The 23871-nt window shown below is 32.4% G+C and overlaps 2 protein-coding genes across 2 annotated transcripts; both read left to right on the forward strand.

Moving 5' to 3' along the window:
- The first annotated feature begins 847 nt into the window (after nucleotides 1-847).
- On the forward strand, nucleotides 848-2229 carry LOC130441902 (CLIP domain-containing serine protease HP8-like). Its single transcript, XM_056775798.1, has 4 exons — nucleotides 848-920; nucleotides 992-1502; nucleotides 1556-1869; nucleotides 1925-2229. Exons 1-4 carry the CDS (start codon nucleotides 848-850, stop codon nucleotides 2227-2229), a joined length of 1203 nt encoding a protein of 400 aa, XP_056631776.1.
- Nucleotides 2230-8465: 6236 nt separating this feature from the next.
- LOC130441958 (tubulin polyglutamylase ttll6-like) lies at nucleotides 8466-11642 on the forward strand. The gene is made up of 2 exons (XM_056775922.1): nucleotides 8466-8808; nucleotides 10063-11642. Exons 1-2 carry the CDS (start codon nucleotides 8466-8468, stop codon nucleotides 11640-11642), a joined length of 1923 nt encoding a protein of 640 aa, XP_056631900.1.
- Nucleotides 11643-23871: the final 12229 nt, after the last annotated feature.

Below are 23871 nucleotides of genomic sequence, written 5' to 3' on the forward strand. Positions count from 1 at the left end.
TTTGAAGCCATAGTGTCAGGAAAACAAAAAAAAACATGATTGAACTTGGATTGGATTGGATGCGTGTTCATTAGTTCGTTTTGAAGATGTGGTGCATCAAATTTCACAGTTTGAAGATTCTAGTAGATTGGATCTTAACCATCAAACTCCAATTTAAGTGGAGGAGCGAATTTTAACAATTTTTGAAGCCATGGTGTCAGGAAAACAAAAAAAAAACATGATTGAACTTGGATTGGATTGGATGCGTGTTCATTAGTTCGTTTTGAAGATGTGGTGCATCAAATTTCACAGTTTGAAGATTCTAGTAGATTAGATCTCAACCATCAAACTCCAATTCAAGTGGAGGAGCGAATTTTAACAGTTTTTGAAGCCATAGTGTCAGGAAAACAAAAAAAAAACATGATTGAACTTGGATTGGATTGGATGCGTGTTCATTAGTTCGTTTTGAAGATGTGGTGCATCAAATTTCACAGTTTGAAGATTCTAGTAGATTAGATCTCAACCATCAAACTCCAATTCAAGTGGAGGAGCGAATTTTAACAGTTTTTGAAGCCATAGTGTCAGGAAAACAAAAAAAAAACATGATTGAACTTGGATTGGATTGGATGCGTGTTCATTAGTTCGTTTTGAAGATGTGGTGCATCAAATTTCACAGTTTGAAGATTCTAGTATATTAGATCTTAACCATCAAACTCCCATTCAAGAGGATTGGGGTGGTTTTCAACAATTTTTGAAGCTTTTTTAGCATTTATAGCAAATTCCGAAAGCTTGTCGTTTGAAAACAGACAATGATCTAAAATTAATTGATTTCATTGGATTTCTACAGGATGAAAAAATTTCCAAAGAAATGATAAATGTATTATACAAGAAGCCTTTGAAAATAACACGAAAACTGCAAGAAAGTAAAGGAAATTTAGAAAGTATGAATGATTACGTAAAATATTGTTTATTATAAATATGTAACATAATTAAGTTATTTTTTTTTCAACAGAACTCTTCCAGTTAAATACAGACGAAGAAATTAATACTGTAAACAATATTCAAACAGAATCTAAAAGATATAAGAGACTCATAACATTCGAAAATTCTGAAGGGAAATTTTGTCCGTACAAAAAAAGGCGAAGAATGCAAATAATAAAGAAAAATCGGAAAATAAAAAGTATATACGGACCAAGATATGAAAACGAAATTGACAATGAAGTTAACAAAGATTATAATGACGATATTTATATTTTGAAACCATCTGATTATCCAAAAACCTACTCGATTAAATCTAAAAGTAATAACAGGAAATGTGGTAGAAATTCGGAAGGTGTCAGTGAAAAAATAGTCGGTGGGACACGTGTAGCTTTAGGCGAATACCCCTGGATGGCGTTAATTCAATATATCGGAACTAAAGGGGTGACAAATGGATGTGGTGGTACTTTAATAAATTCAAAATACGTTTTAACAGCCGCTCATTGCGTAGACGAAGATATTCTACAATTCCAAAGTTTACAATTGTAAGTAAACAATTTTGATAATCTTAGAATGTTTATTGTCGTTTTTATTCAAGGTATCGAATTATTTTGGGGGAATATGATACAAAAACAGATCCCGATTGTACTGCTGGACCTAATAGCGTTTGCGCAGATGCAATTAAAGTTTATAATGCCGCGCAAATAATCAAACATTACAATTTTGATAAAACAAATGGCTTATTGAACGACATAGCGTTGATAAAATTAGACAGGGAAGTTGAATTTTCAGATTATATTAAACCTATTTGCCTTCCGAGAACGAACTTTGTTCTTAATCAAAATGGCAGAGAAACAGTTACTGTTGCTGGATGGGGAACAATTTTCACCAAAAAAGATGTTTCTGCAAAAGGTAATTGATATATTTGTTTCACTTCCCGAATTTATGTGATAACACTCTTTTCCAGAAAGTACTAGCAGGATGTTGAACAAAGTGGATCTTCCAGTTGTTGATCAAGTTTATTGTACGAATCAAGGTGTTATTTTGACACCGGGTCAACTATGCGTAGGTCTGGGAAAAGGCATGGATTCCTGTCGGGGAGATTCAGGAGGTCCGGCGATGGTCCAAATTGTTGAAGACTCAGAAATCGTCTCTTACCAAATAGGCATCATTTCCTACGGATTTAGTCCTGACAGGGAATTGTGTGGAAGTGTTTCGTCTGTTAAAACATTCGTTCCTTATTATTTAAACTGGATTTATAATCAAATGTGATAATATCTTTATATAAATAGTGATAAATGATATAACGAAATAAATAAAAAACGAATTTATACCCTACTTTTTGATTTTCTTGTATATTGATTCATATTTGGATTGATAAACTTTTTGTAAAGTTTGTTCACCTTTAAATGATAATTACGAATTGATTCGAAGCTTCAAGTTCTCGTTTACGAGCTTTTATATAACATTGATATCGAACGGCAACTTTCTAATATTTCATGAATCATACTTAATTTTTTATAAAATCACTATAACCTCCAATTCGTGACATATTTGTCATTTGTCACAGTTGATGTCTCCGAAAGGCTTAGAAGATACCTTTACTATAACCTCCAAATCATGACATATCTGTCATTTGTCACAGTTGATGTCTCCGAAAGGCTTAGAAGATACCTTTACTATAACCTCCAAATCATGACACATCTGTCATTTGTCACAGTTGATGTCTCCGAAAGGCTTAGAAGATACCTTTACTATAACCTCCAAATCATGACATATCTGTCATTTGTCATAGTTGATGTCTCCGAAAGGCTTAGAAGATACCTTGACTATAACCTCTAAATCATGACACATCTGTCATTTGTCACAGTTGATGTCTCCGAAAGGCTTAAAAGATACCTTGACTATAACCTCCAAATCATGACACATCTGTCATTTGTCACAGTTGATGTCTCCGAAAGGCTTAGAAGATACCTTTACTATAACCTCCAAATCATGACATATCTGTCATTTGTCATAGTTGATGTCTCCGAAAGGCTTAGAAGATACCTTGACTATAACCTCTAAATCATGACACATCTGTCATTTGTCACAGTTGATGTCTCCGAAAGGCTTAGAAGATACCTTTACTATAACCTCCAAATCATGACACATCTGTCATTTGTCACAGTTGATGTCTCCGAAAGGCTTAGAAGATACCTTTACTATAACCTCCAAATCATGACATATCTGTCATTTGTCATAGTTGATGTCTCCGAAAGGCTTAGAAGATACCTTGACTATAACCTCTAAATCATGACACATCTGTCATTTGTCACAGTTGATGTCTCCGAAAGGCTTAGAAGATACCTTTACTATAACCTCCAAATCATGACACATCTGTCATTTGTCACAGTTGATGTCTCCGAAAGGCTTAGAAGATACCTTTACTATAACCTCCAAATCATGACATATCTGTCATTTGTCATAGTTGATGTCTCCGAAAGGCTTAGAAGATACCTTGACTATAACCTCTAAATCATGACACATCTGTCATTTGTCACAGTTGATGTCTCCGAAAGGCTTAGAAGATACCTTTACTATAACCTCCAAATCATGACACATCTGTCATTTGTCATAGTTGATGTCTCCGAAAGGCTTAGAAGATACCTTGACTATAACCTCCAAATCATGACACATCTGTCATTTGTCATAGTTGATGTCTCCGAAAGGCTTAGAAGATACCTTGACTATAACCTCCAAATCATGACACATCTGTTATTTGTCACAGTTGATGTCTCCGAAAGGCTTAGAAGATACCTTTACTATAACCTCCAAATCATGACACATCTGTCATTTGTCACAGTTGATGTCTCCGAAAGGCTTAGAAGATACCTTTACTATAACCTCCAAATCATGACATATCTGTCATTTGTCATAGTTGATGTCTCCGAAAGGCTTAGAAGATACCTTGACTATAACCTCTAAATCATGACACATCTGTCATTTGTCACAGTTGATGTCTCCGAAAGGCTTAGAAGATACCTTTACTATAACCTCCAAATCATGACACATCTGTCATTTGTCATAGTTGATGTCTCCGAAAGGCTTAGAAGATACCTTGACTATAACCTCCAAATCATGACACATCTGTCATTTGTCACAGTTGATGTCTCCGAAAGGCTTAGAAGATACCTTTACTATAACCTCCAAATCATGACATATCTGTCATTTGTCACAGTTGATGTCTCCGAAAGGCTTAGAAGATACCTTTACTATAACCTCCAAATCATGACACATCTGTCATTTGTCATAGTTGATGTCTCCGAAAGGCTTAGAAGATACCTTGACTATAACCTCCAAATCATGACACATCTGTCATTTGTCATAGTTGATGTCTCCGAAAGGCTTAGAAGATACCTTGACTATAACCTCCAAATCATGATACATCTGTTATTTGTCACAGTTGATGTCTCCGAAAGGCTTAGAAGATACCTTTACTATAACCTCCAAATCATGACATATCTGTCATTTGTCATAGTTGATGTCTCCGAAAGGCTTAGAAGATACCTTGACTATAACCTCCAAATCATGACATATTTGTCATTTGTCATAGTTGATGTCTCCGAAAGGCTTAGAAGATACCTTGACTATAACCTCTAAATCATGACATATCTGTCATTTGTCATAGTTTTCAGATTTTTCGTTTTGATGTCTCTGAAACGTTTAGAAGATACCTTGAAATGGAATTTAAGAATTTCTGACTAACGCTTCGGCAATCCTTCATCTTCATTATCTAAATTCGTATTTTTTAGTAAAAAATTTATTATAACTAGGTAGGTATTAATATATTTTGGAAATTTCGCCTTAATACAAAGATGGTTCCCGAAGTACTTGGAGATGGCACTAGATTGATTGTATTGAACCACTTTGGTAATCAGTTTATAAACAATTAGAAAAATTTATTTTATTTTGCTTAATTACAACAAATAAATAATAAATTTATACAAGTTTTCCATCGGATTTGTTCATAAATTTTATTGAAATTGATCTATGGACGAGACTCAATTTTTAACCCGGTTATTTTCACTTTCAATTTCGTTTATAGGGCAGCAAACTTTTGGATTATTACCTAAGAAACCGCATTGTGATTTTATGAGAAAATCCAGTTTTTCAACAGTCATTGGAGTGTCATAATCTGTAGATATTTCAAATATAGAAGAACATTCTTGTAGTATCACACAAATACCTTTCCCGTTGTTTGGAGTTAAACAAAAATCTACAAAAAAAAATGATAATTTCGAAAATTGAGCTAATAAATATGTCAGAATTAGAATCAAGACAAATTAAAGATGTGGGGAGGGAAGTTCGTTCCAAATTTCGCCAAAACGTTCCATTGGTTTCAGTTGAGGCTCATTAAGAACTTTCCTAGATGTCCAACTCCAAGTTTCCGCAAGGTCCTTTGCATAATGAGCAGCTTCTATATCTGCCCAAAACAAATATTTTTTTAAGATAGTTTTTCTTTATGTAACATTCAATTTTAACAGACGTGGGTAGGTCCAGAACATGTTATTTGTTCTACACAATCCTTTGGAATCATTGGTTCGTAATACAACCGCGCACAACAGAATAATTCCTTTCCATATCCTTTCAAAGTCGCTGTCCATTGGACCGCTGCAAAAACCATTTATTAAGCATTTGAAGCGGTTCCCGATTGCACCAAAACCAGTCTGGATTACAAAAAGTTTAGAAAAATCAGGAGCTGCAAGAACACAGTTAGAAGTAAGAAATTTCGTGGATTATTGAATCAGAAAACGCTTTTGACGAAATCAAGAAACGTTTCACATCTAACAAGCCTTGATTTTTAATTTTTTTCCATTCGTCGCTGAACTACATTTTGTTTTTTTAGATTGTAGCTTACAAATTTCTTATTTTTTTGACTTTTAGTACTACATAACCTTAAATTTTATAAACTTACCTGTTACCGCTGAACTGTATATTGCTAAAATAGATACAAGCACAAATCGTAACCACAACATTTTGGTAAATAAGAAATAATGATTAAAAAAAAATAGTTTATGTTTATTTGAGATTGAAATCAAGTCTACCTTGATTAAGGTTAATGCTATGATACACGTTGATGTAATTTCCTGCGACTATTCGTTCATACATTAAAGGAAAGGTGTTAAATCGTTAAGAATAACCAGTTTTAGTTTAACGGTATTAATAATTTCAGTAACGATATAAATCTTTTGGTGTTGAAGAAAATACGAGATGGATTTTATTTTGAGTGACTAGTACTGGTTATAATTATTAAAAAAAATTTACTTTACATTTTTTAGAATCCTTTTACTTTCAAAAAACATCTCCTAAAGTTTCATAGCGAAATTCGAAATAATAAGAAAGTTATAAAAGTTTGAGCGCGCAGGCGTTTCTGAGTTCTACAAGCGATTGACAGTTAGTTTTCAAAACAACCGCCAATTGGATTTTTTTTACTCAATTTCTCACTTAAAAGTGGTAAATTACGATATCAACTACCCTTCTATTTAAAAAGTTATTGGAATTTTTTGTTTCATATTTACCAAATTCGAGATTATCTCTATAAAATGATGTTTAACAGTTTTTGGTCAAAAATTAATGAACAAAAAGTTTCATATGGAATTAAAATAAGAAAAATGAGAAAAAAATATTTAATTACGCGTCTTTTTTTACCCTTATTAGTCTCTTAAAAGATATAAAATAAAGAATGATAATACTGATAAAATCTAAATCGAATATTGCTATGCATAATTCACAAATGTGTTTATCATAAAAATTAGAACAAAAAAAAAAAGATAAATCACTTAAAATATGAAAAATATTGTCAAATATATGTAATGGAGGCGTTTGAGACTTTTTGGATGTAGATATTATCAAAAAAGTGAAAAAATGAAGTAGAAAATCGAAAATTCAACCGATTTTGAAAGATATTTCACTTAAAAGTTTGTCGACAAGTTAAAACCAGTAATCAAGATGTTAATTGGACACATTCTACTAATAATTTTAATCTGGTATCATATCTGCATCTGAATAACTGTTTGGTGATATCAAAACGAACCAGAAACCTTGTAAAAGATTTTCCTTCATCTTTTACCAGATAGAATAGTTAAAATCTCGTCCAAAGACACGGAATAATTGAGGTTTATGTCTTCCCAAGATCCAAAAGAGGAATTTCTACGATAGAAGATAAAAGATATAGCAAATGCCGTGCTTTGAAGACAATTGTATCAATTTGAATAAAACTGTTCCAATAGCAACTGATAAGATTAAAAGTTGAGGTTATAAACTTGTTAATAGCATCAACTATCATCACAAGTTTAAGCAATTGTTGAATTCAGTGGTCCAACCAATTTTTTCATAATGCTTTCCGAAGGTAAAGGGTTAAAACGTTTTGCTATGTGCTTGAATGAAATAAATACTTTCCCAAATGAAATAGGTATTAATCAACATGAATTAGAAAGCGATTAATGGTTGAAAAAACTTTCCTTTATGGTGGATATCACATCTAAGATGCAACTAGAAAAGAAGCCCATGGTAGCCGACCAGAAGGTATCTAGAGGAGCACCGATATACTGATTTGTAAACATATAAATTGCCTCCATTTATGGGGAGCATATAATATTAACGAGTTTGCAACAATAACCTTGGAAGGATCTCGAGCAGAAGGCTACAAGAATTTATTAAAATCTGAAATCTTACGCTCAGAAGATAATTGCGATGTTGGCAATTTAGCTTTGAGAAATCAGCTCATCTTAATTTCTACCTCCTTCTAAAAAGTTTGATCTGAGATCATTATATTCTTCAAATATTTTGATTTTTCGTAATTTCGTAATTTTTCCTTTTTATTATCTCATTATAAGTTCGAGATATCGATACTTGAAGTTTAAGGAACATAGCCTACCGTCACTGGGGTTTTGTTTTTAAAAACACTCGATATTTTTATGTTTAATAATTATCATATTTAACTGCTTATTTTACTTAAGAAAACAGAATTATCGAAAAAGTTATTTCGAATTAACGTTCGATAGTGATTTCAAGTATCGATATTTCGAAAACGAAGCGAGATATCGAAACATTTTATTCGTTTTATTGACATTTATAGGTTATGACAAGAAATAAAAAACAAATCATCCCTTTCACTGTAATGTTTACATCTTATATACAGTAGATAACTAATGAAAAATGTTTTAAAAACTTTAAGAATATTCACTACTTTATAAACGTTGTTTGAAGATTAGGATGACAAAATGGCGGCGATGACGCCACGCGCGTTATTACTAGAAACTTCCGGTTTTAGTAGCTGCTAGATCGAATGAATATGAACTTGAAATATCTTAGTTTATCTCATTTGTTTGATAATAGAATTTGCATTTTAGCAGCTGATCGGTGACATTAATAAATTTTTGTAATGTCAACGGATGTGACCCACGTCACATACAAATTTGTAACATGTGTAAAAAGAATGATAATTAAATAAAAAACGTAAAGTAATGGCGAACGAATCGAGTACAACTTTATACGTAATTGCGGAATCCGATTCGTCGGAGTGGTCATCGAGCGAAGAAAAAGGTCAACAAAAACCGAAACCGATCATCGAACCGATTTTGAAAGAGAAAAAGGAAGAGGTTGGTAAAACGAAGAAGAAACGAAAACGCACGATTTCGGTATGTCTGACTCATTGTAGATACGACGTTATCCGAAGGGTCGCTCAGAAATACAATTATCGTGAAGTACTCGAAGGAGAAAATTGGAACATGTATTGGACCGATCTGTCGATTACAGTTGATAGGTGTAAGGATATGAAGAGGTTTCAAAAAATCAACCATTTCCCTGGTAAATATAAATTTTTTAAAAATTCAAACACACTCTTCTAAAATAAAATATTAAAGTTTCCATTATCGTTTTTTATATCCTACAATTCGAAATCTCGAGGCCTTGATCTGTTAATTTATGTATAATTGAATTTTTTAACATCTAGTAGTTTGAAATTCCCATCTTGGTCATACTTAAAAATGTTTTTGGTAACTTGACAAGAATATTTGAAGCCGGTCAAAATTTTTGCCCACTCCGTAATCCATTGCAAGTACGCGTTGATTTGTCTATTATTCCTCAATTGTAAATCATTTCTTCGGTGTTTATGATTGTAGTTTAGTCCCACTGAGACGATCAAACGTATTTCGATTAATACTTTTTGAACCAAGACATGTTTATTGTTTTCCTTTTCGCAAATCAAACTTTTAAGTTTTGAAACAGCTAAAACCAAGCAACTATCAGTTGGAACTCATGCATCAGTCTTCCTAGTTTATAAATTACAATCGAATTGAGAATACTTCGATGTACCGTGGACAGAAACTTCAAATTTATGCAACCACCAGGAGTTTTAATGGAAAGAAAAACGTGATCAGGAAACTCAGATCAATGAATCTAGGGATAAAAAACATATAAATTGGACGCTTCAAAAGTGTAAGAGAGTTTTATGAAGTTTGAAATTTTTGGTTTTAAAAAATAGTGTAATCCCGACTGTAAAACACGGCGGAGACTTGATGATCTTTCGGGGATGTTTTAAAAGAAGATCTACTGGAGAATTGATAAAAATTGAAGGTGCTTCATCGGCAGAAATCTTTTTTCCAGCAAGACAACGGACGATCTCAAACATTTCTCGAAACTATGCGAAAAGTATTTGAAATAATTGAAAAGGAATCTCAACTCAGAATTCAGAAAGCAGTGTTCATTGGAATATCCCCAAAAACGAATGGAATCAAACCAAAACCAAAAATTTTGACCTGTAGTGGTCGGGATTTAGATCAATCAATCTCTCAGTTGGATTTGAGCTATTGGCATAGACGTTTTCTCTTTGGACTTATTGTCTTCTTCGAAGTTGTTGTTGTACAAATTGGCTCTTAAAACTTCTTCTTCAGCTATGTGGAGTTGTCATTTCAACACGAGGTTTCAGATTAAAAAAAACTACAAATCAACTGTTTTTAGACCTGCATGCAGAGCTTAATACTTAAACCTCTTATTCTCCAAGTTTCGTTGCATTTTTTCGTTTGAAATATAGTAATTTCCTCATACCAATATTTATTTCAGGGATGTTAGAAATATGTAGGAAAGATTTACTAGCCAGAAACCTCAATAGAATGTTAAGATTGTTTCCTAGAGAATACAATTTCTTCCCTAAAACATGGTGCTTTCCTGCAGATCTGGGCGAAGCTATAACCTATAGCAGAGTTAGGAAAAACAAAACTTTCATTTTAAAACCGGACGCTGGTAGTCAAGGTCGTGGGATTGTGATAACTAAAACGCTAAAAGAGATACGACCGTGCGACAGGGGAATTTGTCAAGTATACATTTCGAGACCGTTCCTAATCGATGGTTATAAATTCGATTTGAGAGTATATACTTTAATAACCTCCTGCGATCCTTTAAGGATTTATATTTATAACGAGGGATTGGTTAGATTCGCTACTAGCAGATATAAAGAACCTAACGGTATTAATATAACGAATGTTTTCATGCATCTAACTAATTACGCTGTTAATAAACACAGCAGGACTTATAATCAAGATGCTGAAGGTGGTAGTAAGAGGAAATTGTCTTGGTTCAACAATTATCTTCACAGTTTACAGCACGACGTCGAAGCTATTTGGTGTAGAATTGATGACGTGATAATAAAGACAGTCATAAGCGCTTTCCCGGTTCTCAAACATAGTTACGCAGCTTGTTTTCCCAATCACGATGTAATACCAGCTTGTTGCGAATTATTAGGCATAGATATCCTTTTAGATAAAAGGTTAAATCCTCAAGTTTTAGAGGTGAATCATTCTCCTAGTTTCCACACGGATACAGAGCTGGATATAGAAGTAAAAGAGGCTCTATTAAGCGATATGTTCGCTATGATGAACTTGGAATATTGCGATAAACGTAAAGTTATGAGAGAAGATCGAAAAAGAATCAGGGAGAGGTTATTGAATGGAATTAATTCGAAGGATAATAGTTCGAATGATATTAAAAACTTCACCGATTATTTTAAATTGGAAATGGCGCATAGAGGTGGATTTAGATTAGTACATCCTTGTACTAATACGGAACATTTATACGCGAAATTTTTCGATCAAGGACAGAATTCAATTTATTGCGATACCGCATCTAGTAGAGCTAGAGAAGCAGCTCAAAACGCTCTAAGAGACGAGATGCAATTGAAAGCTAAATTAGAAGCGGCGAAACGTATAACTGCTAAAGCTAAAACTGTAACGGAAGGACCTTCGACGAGTTTCGTGAAAACTACGATTCCTTTAAATACAAAAAGTGGTTATAACAATTCGTTCGATCCTCAGATGATTGTGGAAATTGAAGAGAAGGAGCGCTTACAAAAACTAGCTCAACGAGATTATCTGGTGAGGAGTCAAGGTATATTGGAATTAATTTATTTTTCGATGAAAAAAAATAATATATTGAGACCGCAAGATGAAAGAAAATACGCGTTGTTCGATAAAATACGACATGCTAGTGAAACTGTTAATAAACAGTTGAATAAAGGACCTGCCATTAGTGATATGTTGGAAGATATCACCGAAAAAGGAGCCGGTGAGGTTCTAGCAAGTCAAAAGGAGCTGTATCCGTGGAGGTCTAATAAAGATAAATATCTAAAACAGATCGGGAGAGTTTAGTTATGAAAAATGGAGAGCGAACAATAAATTTCGAAATAATTGTTAAATTTCGTACCATTTGTGTGTGACGGGTGTTTCGAAATTTAATATTTTAAATCGTCAGTAAATGTAACTTCAATAGAAACGATTTTCATTTATTCACTATGGAGTTTAATTGAAAAAAAAATATATTAAAAACAGTCTGGTTCGTTTTTTTTAATAATCGTTCGGATTTTGTATTATTTAAATTTACTTTCTCTTGAATTCTGCTTAAATATATATTTTACAATATGTCTCGCTTATTTTTGTAAGATACAATCAGTATATTACTACAGGGTGGCGTTTTATTACGAATTAAAAAAAAATATAAAACATCACTCAATAAGTCGTGTGACTGACACACAGATGGCGCGGCATTTCACAAATCCGTATGACGTTTATAAAGTACCAACTTTCAAAAGACAATGTGTCAAATTTCATGACATTTCGGTTAGTCAGAAAAAAGTGACAGCCATTTAAGTGAAGTTACTTTTCTATTTTAAAAATAAATGGATTTTATCGAAAAAATACTGTACATGTTCAGTAATACGTTTGAAAAGTATTATCCGGACTCTGGTCTATCGAAAACAACATTTTGTTTTTGATTTGCTGAAGTAGAACGTGGTTGTACAGACACCGCACGTTTTGGTCGTCCAATTAAGGTTATTATTCAGGAAACATCATAAAAGTTCACAAATTTTTTATATTTAATCGTAAAGTCAAATTGCATGGGATTTCTAAGACCTTGGAGATATCAGAAGGCATTATCTTTTAATTATGCATGAATATTTGACCACGAGAAAGCTTTTTTCAAAGTGGGTGTCGTGTTTAATGATTGATGATTCGGAGCAGTATTTGGTCATGTTTAACATAATAGATCAGATTTTTTGCGTCGATATGTGATAATAGATGAAATATGGATCCATCAGTTCACTCCAGAATCAAAATTTTCATCATTCGAGTGGACTACAGTCGGTGAACCACGTTTGAAGTGTCCGAAGGCGCGGAAGTCAGCTGGGAAAGCTATGGCTTCAATATTTTGGAAAGCGCGTGGAAAATCTGCGTCGATATCTAATAATAGATGAAATATGGATCCATCAGATCAGTCCAGAATCAAAATTTTCATCATTCGAGTGGACTACAGTCGGTGAACCACGTTTGAAATGTTAGAAGGCACAGAAGTCAGCTGGGAAAGTAATGGCTTCAATATTTTGGGAAGCGCGTGGAAAATCTGCGTCGATATCTGATAATAGATGAAATATGGATCCATCAGTTCACTCCAGAATCAAAATTTTCATCATTCGAGTGGACTACAGTCGGTGAACCACGTTTGAAGTGTCCGAAGGCGCGGAAGTCAGCTGGGAAGGCTATGGCTTCAATATTTTGGAAAGCGCGTGGAAAATCTGCGTCGATATCTGATAATAGATGAAATATGGATCCATCAGATCACTCCAGAATCAAAATTTTCATCATTCGAGTGGACTACAGTCGGTGAACCACGTTTGAAGTGTCCGAAGGCGCGGAAGTCAGCTGGGAAGGCTATGGCTTCAATATTTTGGGAAGCGCGTGGAAAATCTGCGTCGATATCTGATAATAGATGAAATATGGATCCATCAGTTCACTCCAGAATCAAAATTTTCATCATTTGAGTGGACTGCAGTCGGTGAATCACGTTCGAAGTGTCCGAAGGCACAGATGTCAGCTGGGAAAATTAAGGCTTCAATATTTTGGGAAGCGCGTGGAAAATCTGCATCGATATGTGATAATAGATGAAACATGGATCCATCACTTCACTCTGGAATCAAAAGGATCATCACTCGAGTGGACTGCAGCTAGCGAGACATTTCCAAAGGTACAACAGTCAGCTAATTTCGGTAGCAGCATCGTGAAGATGACTTCATCGACAGTTTGGCAATGTTTCAAAGATAAAGCAAAATTTTAGCGTTGTTTCATATCCATGGATGAAACGTGATCGAAAAAAGAATCAGAACAATGGTTTGAAAAGAAAGAACCGGTTCCAAAAAAGGCAAAGATCGTTCCATGTGCAGGCGTCAGTTTTTTGATTTGATTTCAACGAAGATATCAAGCAAAAACGGTCTCATTTGGCTAAGAAGTAAGTGACGCTTACACGCTATTGAAATGGCCAAAATTAAAGAATTAAAGTTTGATTTGTTATCTCGATGTATCTCGGATTATTTTCTGCTTCCAGATATCTGAGAACATCGTCGCAATCAAGCAGATTTCCAATATTTGCTTTCAGTTTTTTATAAATTTGACATTTATACATATAATTTTTCGGTAATAAACTCTCAGTTGATAAAATAACAATGTATTAATGAAAACCCAAGAATAAATACGCGAGTAAATAGAAAAAAATTCTGTATAATTACTGGCCTCGAATTTTTCGTCATCCCTCGCTTTTCAACCGACGCATTTTCGCGCATTTTTTCAAATCAACTCGTAAGTAAGCAACTGTGACAAATTGGCAATTAAAACCAAACATCTATACGTACGGACCCATCATAAATTCCCTTTTCTGACACCTAATTCATAATTTTTCATAAGCTTAATGAAAGCTTTTAATTTAACAAAAGCCATACCGTTCTCCATTTTGAATAATGGCGAGTTAATTCTCGGACGATTGGCGGGTCCGCGACGTCCAGTTTTGCTTCGAAAAGCATGCGTTTTGATTTCTTTCCCACAGGCACGGTCTCAGTTAAAATAAGTAACAGAAAGGAAAAAAAATCATTTTATGGTTTCCAATTACCAATAACCTATTTTGCATATATTTGAACCAATTGAGGTACCTCCAAAACTTGTAAATTGAAGTTTTAGATCCATCCGATGCTTTTAAACGAGTGGAAAGTATGTTTCTGATTCTGTTAGATATTTAAACAGATTAATAGTGTCAAAATAACAAGTTTTACATTACATATTTACATAAACCTTGTATAAATTTGATGTACGAGGTTAATCTATTAGTTAAAATAGTCCAATATGATATTTTCTTTCATATAAATAAGATACGGTCCTGTATAGACGGTGCGTTTCGTTTTGATTTATAAGCTCTTAAAAATATGGGTTGGAGCTCCATAAATATGGCCAATGTCTTTTCCCTAATGTCTTTTCTAATCATTGGATAACACTAAAACGTTCGGGTAACAACAAAAAAATTGAATTTGATATATGGAAGTTTGTTTGTGACGAGAAACTTGTGATAGTCGCTCAGGAAATGGACGTCAGAAAAACGAATGTTTCGTTTTCGTTTGCTACGATTCTTCCATCAATTATGTGGTCAAACAACCTACGTCTTATCTGTTAATATATTTAGTCATTATCTGGAGTCTAGTTATATTTAACATTTAAGATTCATAGTTTTTATGCAGCCATATGATTTTATTGACTGTACTATAAATTATGATAAACCGTTAACTAAATCACGTTTTTCTCGATTCGGGTATTAAAAATCTTCAAGGCACTTCGATTAAAATGTTAATTTGTAATAGTTTGATACGAGGATCATCCTAGAAGTACCTGGTCTAACCTAGAGATGACTGTAGTTCCTTTAAAAATATGATGTGATTGACTTTACTATAAATTATGATAAACCGTTAACTAAATCACGTTTTTCTCCATACGAGTATTAAAAATATTCAAGACACTTCGATTAAAATGTTAATTTGTAATAGTTTCATACGAGGATCATCCTAGAAGTACCTGGTCTAAGCTAGAGATGACTGTAGTTCCTTTAAAAATATGATGTGATTGACTTTACTATAAATTATGATAAACCGTTAACTAAATCACGTTTTTCTCGATTCGGGTATTAAAAATCTTCAAGATACTTCGATTAAAATGTTAATTTGTAATAGTTTGATACGAGGATCATCCTAGAAGTACCTGGTCTAACCTAAAGATGGCTGTAGTTCCTTTAAAAATATGATGTGATTGACTTTACTATAAATTATGATAAACTGTTAACTAAATCACGTTTTTCTCGATACGAGTATTAAAAATCTTCAAGATACTTCGATTAAAATGTTAATTTGTAATAGTTTGATACTAGGATCGTCCTAGAAGTACCTGGTCTAACCTAAAGATGGCTGTAGTTCCTTTAAAAATATGATGTGATTGACTTTACTATAAATTATGATAAACTGTTAACTAAATCACGTTTTTCTCGATACGAGTATTAAAAATCTTCAAGATACTTCGATTAAAATGTTAATTTGTAATAGTTTGATACTAGGATCGTCCTAGAAGTACCTGGTCTAACCTAAAGATGGCTGTAGTTCCTTTAAAAATATGATGTGATTGACTTTACTATAAATTATGATAAACTGTTAACTAAATCACGTTTTTCTCGATACGAGTATTAAAAATCTTCAAGATACTTCGATTAAAATGTTAATTTGTAATAGTTTGATACTAGGATCGTCCTAGAAGTACCTGGTCTAACCTAAAGATGGCTGTAGTTCCTTTAAAAATATGATGTGATTGACTTTACTATAAATTATGATAAACTGTTAACTAAATCACGTTTTTCTCGATACGAGTATTAAAAATCTTCAAGATACTTCGATTAAAATGTTAATTTGTAATAGTTTGATACTAGGATCGTCCTAGAAGTACCTGGTCTAACCTAAAGATGGCTGTAGTTCCTTTAAAAATATGATGTGATTGACTTTACTATAAATTATGATAAACTGTTAACTAAATCACGTTTTTCTCGATACGAGTATTAAAAATCTTCAAGATACTTCGATTAAAATGTTAATTTGTAATAGTTTGATACTAGGATCGTCCTAGAAGTACCTGGTCTAACCTAAAGATGGCTGTAGTTCCTTTAAAAATATGATGTGATTGACTTTACTATAAATTATGATAAACTGTTAACTAAATCACGTTTTTCTCGATACGAGTATTAAAAATCTTCAAGATACTTCGATTAAAATGTTAATTTGTAATAGTTTGATACTAGGATCGTCCTAGAAGTACCTGGTCTAACCTAAAGATGGCTGTAGTTCCTTTAAAAATATGATGTGATTGACTTTACTATAAATTATGATAAACCGTTAACTAAATCACGTTTTTCTCGATTCGGGTATTAAAAATCTTCAAGATACTTCGATTAAAATGTTAATTTGTAATAGTTTGATACGAGGATCATCCTAGAAGTACCTGGTCTAACATAGAGATGGCTGTAGTTCCTTTAAAAATATGATGTGATTGACTTTACTATAAATTATGATTAACCGTTAACTAAATCACGTTTTTCTCGATACGAGTATTAAAAATCTTCAAGATACTTCGATTAAAATGTTAATTTGTAATAGTTTGATACGAGGATCATCCTAGAAGTACCTGGTCTAACCTAAAGATGGCTGTAGTTCCTTTAAAAATATGATGTGATTGACTTTACTATAAATTATGATAAACCGTTAACTAAATCACGTTTTTCTCCATACGAGTATTAAAAATATTCAAGACACTTCGATTAAAATGTTAATTTGTAATAGTTTCATACGAGGATCATCCTAGAAGTACCTGGTCTAACCTAGAGATGACTGTAGTTCCTTTAAAAATATGATGTGATTGACTTTACTATAAATTATGATAAACCGTTAACTAAATCACGTTTTTCTCCATACGAGTATTAAAAATATTCAAGACACTTCGATTAAAATGTTAATTTGTAATAGTTTCATACGAGGATCATCCTAGAAGTACCTGGTCTAAGCTAGAGATGACTGTAGTTCCTTTAAAAATATGATGTGATTGACTTTACTATAAATTATGATAAACCGTTAACTAAATCACGTTTTTCTCGATTCGGGTATTAAAAATCTTCAAGATACTTCGATTAAAATGTTAATTTGTAATAGTTTGATACGAGGATCATCCTAGAAGTACCTGGTCTAACATAGAGATGGCTGTAGTTCCTTTAAAAATATGATGTGATTGACTTTACTATAAATTATGATAAACCGTTAACTAAATCAAGTTTTTCTCGATTCGGGTATTAAAAATCTTCAAGATACTTCGATTAAAATGTTAATTTGTAATAGTTTGATACGAGGATCGTCCTAGAAGTACCTGGTCTAACATAGAAATGGCTGTATTTCCTTTAAAAATATGATGTGATTGACTTTACTATAAATTATGATAAACCCTTAACTAAATCACGTTTTTCTCGATACGAGTATTAAAAATCTTCAAGATACTTCGATTAAAATGTTAATTTGTAATAGTTTGATACTAGGATCGTCCTAGAAGTACCTGGTCTAACCTAAAGATGGCTGTAGTTCCTTTAAAAATATGATGTGATTGACTTTACTATAAATTATGATAAACCGTTAACTAAATCACGTTTTTCTCGATTCGGGTATTAAAAATCTTCAAGATACTTCGATTAAAATGTTAATTTGTAATAGTTTGATACGAGGATCGTCCTAGAAGTACCTGGTCTAACATAGAAATGGCTGTATTTCCTTTAAAAATATGATGTGATTGACTTTACTATAAATTATGATAAACCCTTAACTAAATCACGTTTTTCTCGATACGAGTATTAAAAATCTTCAAGATACTTCGATTAAAATGTTAATTTGTAATAGTTTGATACTAGGATCGTCCTAGAAGTACCTGGTCTAACCTAAAGATGGCTGTAGTTCCTTTAAAAATATGATGTGATTGACTTTACTATAAATTATGATAAACCGTTAACTAAATCACGTTTTTCTCGATTCGGGTATTAAAAATCTTCAAGATACTTCGATTAAAATGTTAATTTGTAATAGTTTGATACGAGGATCGTCCTAGAAGTACCTGGTCTAACATAGAAATGGCTGTATTTCCTTTAAAAATATGATGTGATTGACTTTACTATAAATTATGATAAACCCTTAACTAAATCACGTTTTTCTCGATACGAGTATAAAAAATCTTCAAGACACTTCGATTAAAATGTTAATTTGTAATAGTTTGATACGAGGATCATCCTAGAAGTACCTGGTCTAACATAGAGATGGCTGTAGTTCCTTTAAAAATATGATGTGATTGACTTTACTATAAATTATGATAAACCGTTAACTAAATCAAGTTTTTCTCGATTCGGGTATTAAAAATCTTCAAGATACTTCGATTAAAATGTTAATTTGTAATAGTTTGATACGAGGATCGTCCTAGAAGTACCTGGTCTAACATAGAAATGGCTGTATTTCCTTTAAAAATATGATGTGATTGACTTTACTATAAATTATGATAAACCCTTAACTAAATCACGTTTTTCTCGATACGAGTATTAAAAATCTTCAAGATACTTCGATTAAAATGTTAATTTGTAATAGTTTGATACGAGGATCGTCCTAGAAGTACCTGGTCTAACATAGAAATGGCTGTATTTCCTTTAAAAATATGATGTGATTGACTTTACTATAAATTATGATAAACCCTTAACTAAATCACGTTTTTCTCGATACGAGTATAAAAAATCTTCAAGACACTTCGATTAAAATGTTAATTTGTAATAGTTTGATACGAGGATCATCCTAGAAGTACCTGGTCTAACATAGAGATGGCTGTAGTTCCTTTAAAAATATGATGTGATTGACTTTACTATAAATTATGATAAACCGTTAACTAAATCAAGTTTTTCTCGATTCGGGTATTAAAAATCTTCAAGATACTTCGATTAAAATGTTAATTTGTAATAGTTTGATACGAGGATCGTCCTAGAAGTACCTGGTCTAACATAGAAATGGCTGTATTTCCTTTAAAAATATGATGTGATTGACTTTACTATAAATTATGATAAACCCTTAACTAAATCACGTTTTTCTCGATACGAGTATTAAAAATCTTCAAGATACTTCGATTAAAATGTTAATTTGTAATAGTTTGATACGAGGATCGTCCTAGAAGTACCTGGTCTAACATAGAGATGGCTGTAGTTCCTTTAAAAATATGATGTGATTGACTTTACTATAAATTATGATAAACCGTTAACTAAATCACGTTTTTCTCGATACGAGTATTAAAAATCTTCAAGATACTTCGATTAAAATGTTAATTTGTAATAGTTTGATACGAGGATCGTCCTAGAAGTACCTGGTCTAACATAGAGATGGCTGTAGTTCCTTTAAAAATATGATGTGATTGACTTTACTATAAATTATGATAAACCCTTAACTAAATCACGTTTTTCTCGATTCGGGTATTAAAAATCTTCAAGATACTTCGATTAAAATGTTAATTTGTAATAGTTTGATACGAGGATCGTCCTAGAAGTACCTGGTCTAACATAGAGATGGCTGTAGTTCCTTTAAAAATATGATGTGATTGACTTTACTATAAATTATGATAAACCGTTAACTAAATCACGTTTTTCTCGATTCGGGTATTAAAAATCTTCAAGATACTTCGATTAAAATGTTAATTTGTAATAGTTTGATACGAGGATCGTCCTAGAAGTACCTGGTCTAACATAGAGATGGCTGTAGTTCCTTTAAAAATATGATGTGATTGACTTTACTATAAATTATGATAAACCCTTAACTAAATCACGTTTTTCTCGATACGAGTATTAAAAATCTTCAAGATACTTCGATTAAAATGTTAATTTGTAATAGTTTGATACGAGGATCGTCCTAGAAGTACCTGGTCTAACATAGAGATGGCTGTAGTTCCTTTAAAAATATGATGTGATTGACTTTACTATAAATTATGATAAACCCTTAACTATATCACGTTTTTCTCGATTCGGGTATTAAAAATCTTCAAGATACTTCGATTAAAATGTTAATTTGTAATAGTTTGATACGAGGATCGTCCTAGAAGTACCTGGTCTAACATAGAGATGGCTGTAGTTCCTTTAAAAATATGATGTGATTGACTTTACTATAAATTATGATAAACCCTTAACTAAATCACGTTTTTCTCGATTCGGGTATTAAAAATCTTCAAGATACTTCGATTAAAATGTTAATTTGTAATAGTTTGATACGAGTATCATCCTAGAAGTACCTGGTCTAACATAGAGATGGCTGTAGTTCCTTTAAAAATATGATGTGATTGACTTTACTATAAATTATGATAAACCGTTAACTAAATCAAGTTTTTCTCGATTCGGGTATTAAAAATCTTCAAGATACTTCGATTAAAATGTTAATTTGTAATAGTTTGATACGAGGATCGTCCTAGAAGTACCTGGTCTAACGTAGAGATGGCTGTAGTTCCTTTAAAAATACCAAATATACAATTTATACAGCATATGTTTCAAGTTTGAAGACTCCATAAGACACGAGATAAAAGGAATTTCTATTATTTCACACCTGAAATAAAAAAAAATTAATTAATCAAAGTTTGGATTGCTACCTCATGTATCCAATTCACCAGATTTAGCCCCGTCGGATTATTTTCTGTCCGTTTGTATATTTATTTGAAATAATACAAAATTATTATTCACTTTGATCTAGAAAATATCATTATTTTAATTATTATTATACTTTCATCAATAGTACGTTTTTGTAATATAAAAAATAACGAATTTCACTTGATTTAAAGGGCTCTTGAAAACAGTAAAGGGTTGAAGAATCGAGATAACAGGAATACTTCAGTCACATCCGATGTAGCATGTATTCAGAAATCGAAAGTTCCCAACAGAGAATCAGAGACGTATTCAAAATTTGTTTAAGGGTTTTATATGAATATGAGTTTTCGGATTTTTTATTTAACTATGACTTTCCCAAGCTCAAAAACTGTTTTCCTGCTAAGAGACGTAAAAATTTATGAACGTACAATTATTCTGCAGGAAATGGATAATAAAGCACTAAAGAGAACAAAGGATTCTCTAGTTTAAAACAACAATCAGTTAGAAAGAAAGCGCGGAAAAATCTCAATTTTTACAGATAGTTTGGTCACAAAATGGAACGGAATCCGAGGTTTAAACAAGAGATCAGAACATTTAGAAGTTGTACAGTCTTAAAACAGGATGTATCTAATATCCTTTAAGTAGAAATTTGAACAATGGAAAAGGATGTTAAACAGTCGAGAAAAAGTGTTCAATTGAATAGGAATACAACAAATTATACATAAAAAACAGGCTTAAAGGCATTAGCGCCAAAATTGGTAATAGGCTTTCAGGAGGTACTATATAAAGTAAGTATTTGCTGGTTACTAGGGCACCATGAAGTGGCAAATAGGCATTCTGGACAATAACTCAGAGGAATTGATCAGTTCTCTTTTTGTTTACCTCAGAATATTCGAACATATTAGATGATACTTTCCAAACCAGTGTCGACTGGAGATTTTTCCATGCAGAACGTTTCGTAGCAATTGCAGAATTGCTTTTGGAATGAACAAAAGCTTCATTAACAAATCAACTAACCTTTTATTGGAAAGACTATATACTATAATTCAGTTTATAATTTACGAAATTTCGAATGAAAATTTCAACACTTTAACCATCAAAAAAGAAAAACAGATCCATCCCTGTAAAATGATATCGACCTAAAAATCAAAACTTCTAAACGAGCGTGAGTGTCTCCTCGACCACTCGGACAATAGACCAGCTCTCATTTTCGACGTTTCCACGTGGCCTCTCCATGGAAACCTTTGACTTAATTTGCTTTGAACCTAATATATTATATATTCATATTATCTGATGCTCCAAACTCTTTGACTGCTTTTAATTTAGTTATAATTGTAATTAATCGAAAAACCCATATCTGTTTTTGGTCATTTCGTTCCCTGTGATGTGTGAAAACGGAAAAGTGGACAAAGCAAGTTAGGTGAAGCCTTTTTAGCACAACTAACAAACGTCAAAGGGTGTTTATTGGGTCAAATATAAACGCATATTCTGGAATTATCTACGATCAAAATCTATAGATACTACAATTGAAAAAACGCACTTGAAATGATTAAGGGATGTTACAAGAATGGAAGAAGACAAAATGAGGATTCAAAAGAAAAATCTTCATGATTATACAAAAGCTAGACCATGATTCTTAGTTACGAAATAGAATCATGTCATAGAACAGTTTATTGTAGATACTAGTGCCCAATTTAGCTAAAATTTAATGCAACGACTGTATAAAAATGAAAGTTTTCATTCTCTGGAACGTACTGTATACGGAAGTCTCTTGTGAAACAATATTCATCTTGATTCCTTTAACATATACCGTTAAAAATATGGAATGAAACAGTTTCCAATTAGAGAACCCTTTCATATAAAAGTATATTTGACACATACGTATTTTCACCCTTGCAACTTATGCTCCCTATAGAATCTCTTGGTTACAATTGACGTCCTAATACCCACAGTTTTATTAAAATACTCGTGTCAGTTCCGAATCTCCAAGGACTAAAGGAAAGTCCGTTCAGAAGTGCTATGTGTTGAATTAATGTTTGTAAAGGATGGGATTATATTTTATATTTTTAAAATATAATTCGTCATTTATTTGATGATGTAGTTTCGAGAAAACATGAAAGATTAAACAGAAAGTTTTGTTTCTACAAACAAATGTCGTTGCTCGCACAAATTAAGGTGTTACAAAGAATTTTCCAATGAATTTAGTCCTCCAAGAGTTATTGAGCATCGAAATCAAAAATGAAACCATTTTGAGAAACCGTTCATTCACAATATATAAACTGATTTGGAAATGGTTGCTGTGGGGTAAATAAATGCTTATCCCGTAAGTTTATGTTTGTTTAATGAAGTTATTTGTTAGAATATAGATCTTAAAGTTCCAAATTTTAGCACAAAATGACTTCTTTTAAAGAGTTGCTACTTGAAGAAGTACGAAATTTCCTCTAGGAAACGTGTTTTTGTTATTTTTTTCAACTATGCAGTGTAGTATAAAAAGCAATTATATTGTAAAATTGTCGAAAATCTCCATCTAAGGCTTCAAGTTTGACCACTAGTTTATTGCACATAATCTGTAAAATAAAACTGCAAAAATATTCAGTTTCAGCTGTATTAGTTTCACTTAAACAGATCTAAAAAGTATCGTTAGAGTCCTCTCAACACTATAAAACAAAAAAATAATACAAAACAACTCTCTTTACTGGGAAAAAAGAAAGCTAACGGGTACATACAAAAGAATTGTTTACCCTACGTCCGCCATTTCGACGTAGATATTAGATTGCGTAAATCAATGACAGTGTCAATATTCCCAAAAACGACAGCTGTCATATTATATCGATATCTGTG

This window comes from Diorhabda sublineata, chromosome 1 (assembly GCF_026230105.1).
Source record: "Diorhabda sublineata isolate icDioSubl1.1 chromosome 1, icDioSubl1.1, whole genome shotgun sequence".
Lineage (NCBI taxonomy): Eukaryota > Metazoa > Arthropoda > Insecta > Coleoptera > Chrysomelidae > Diorhabda > Diorhabda sublineata.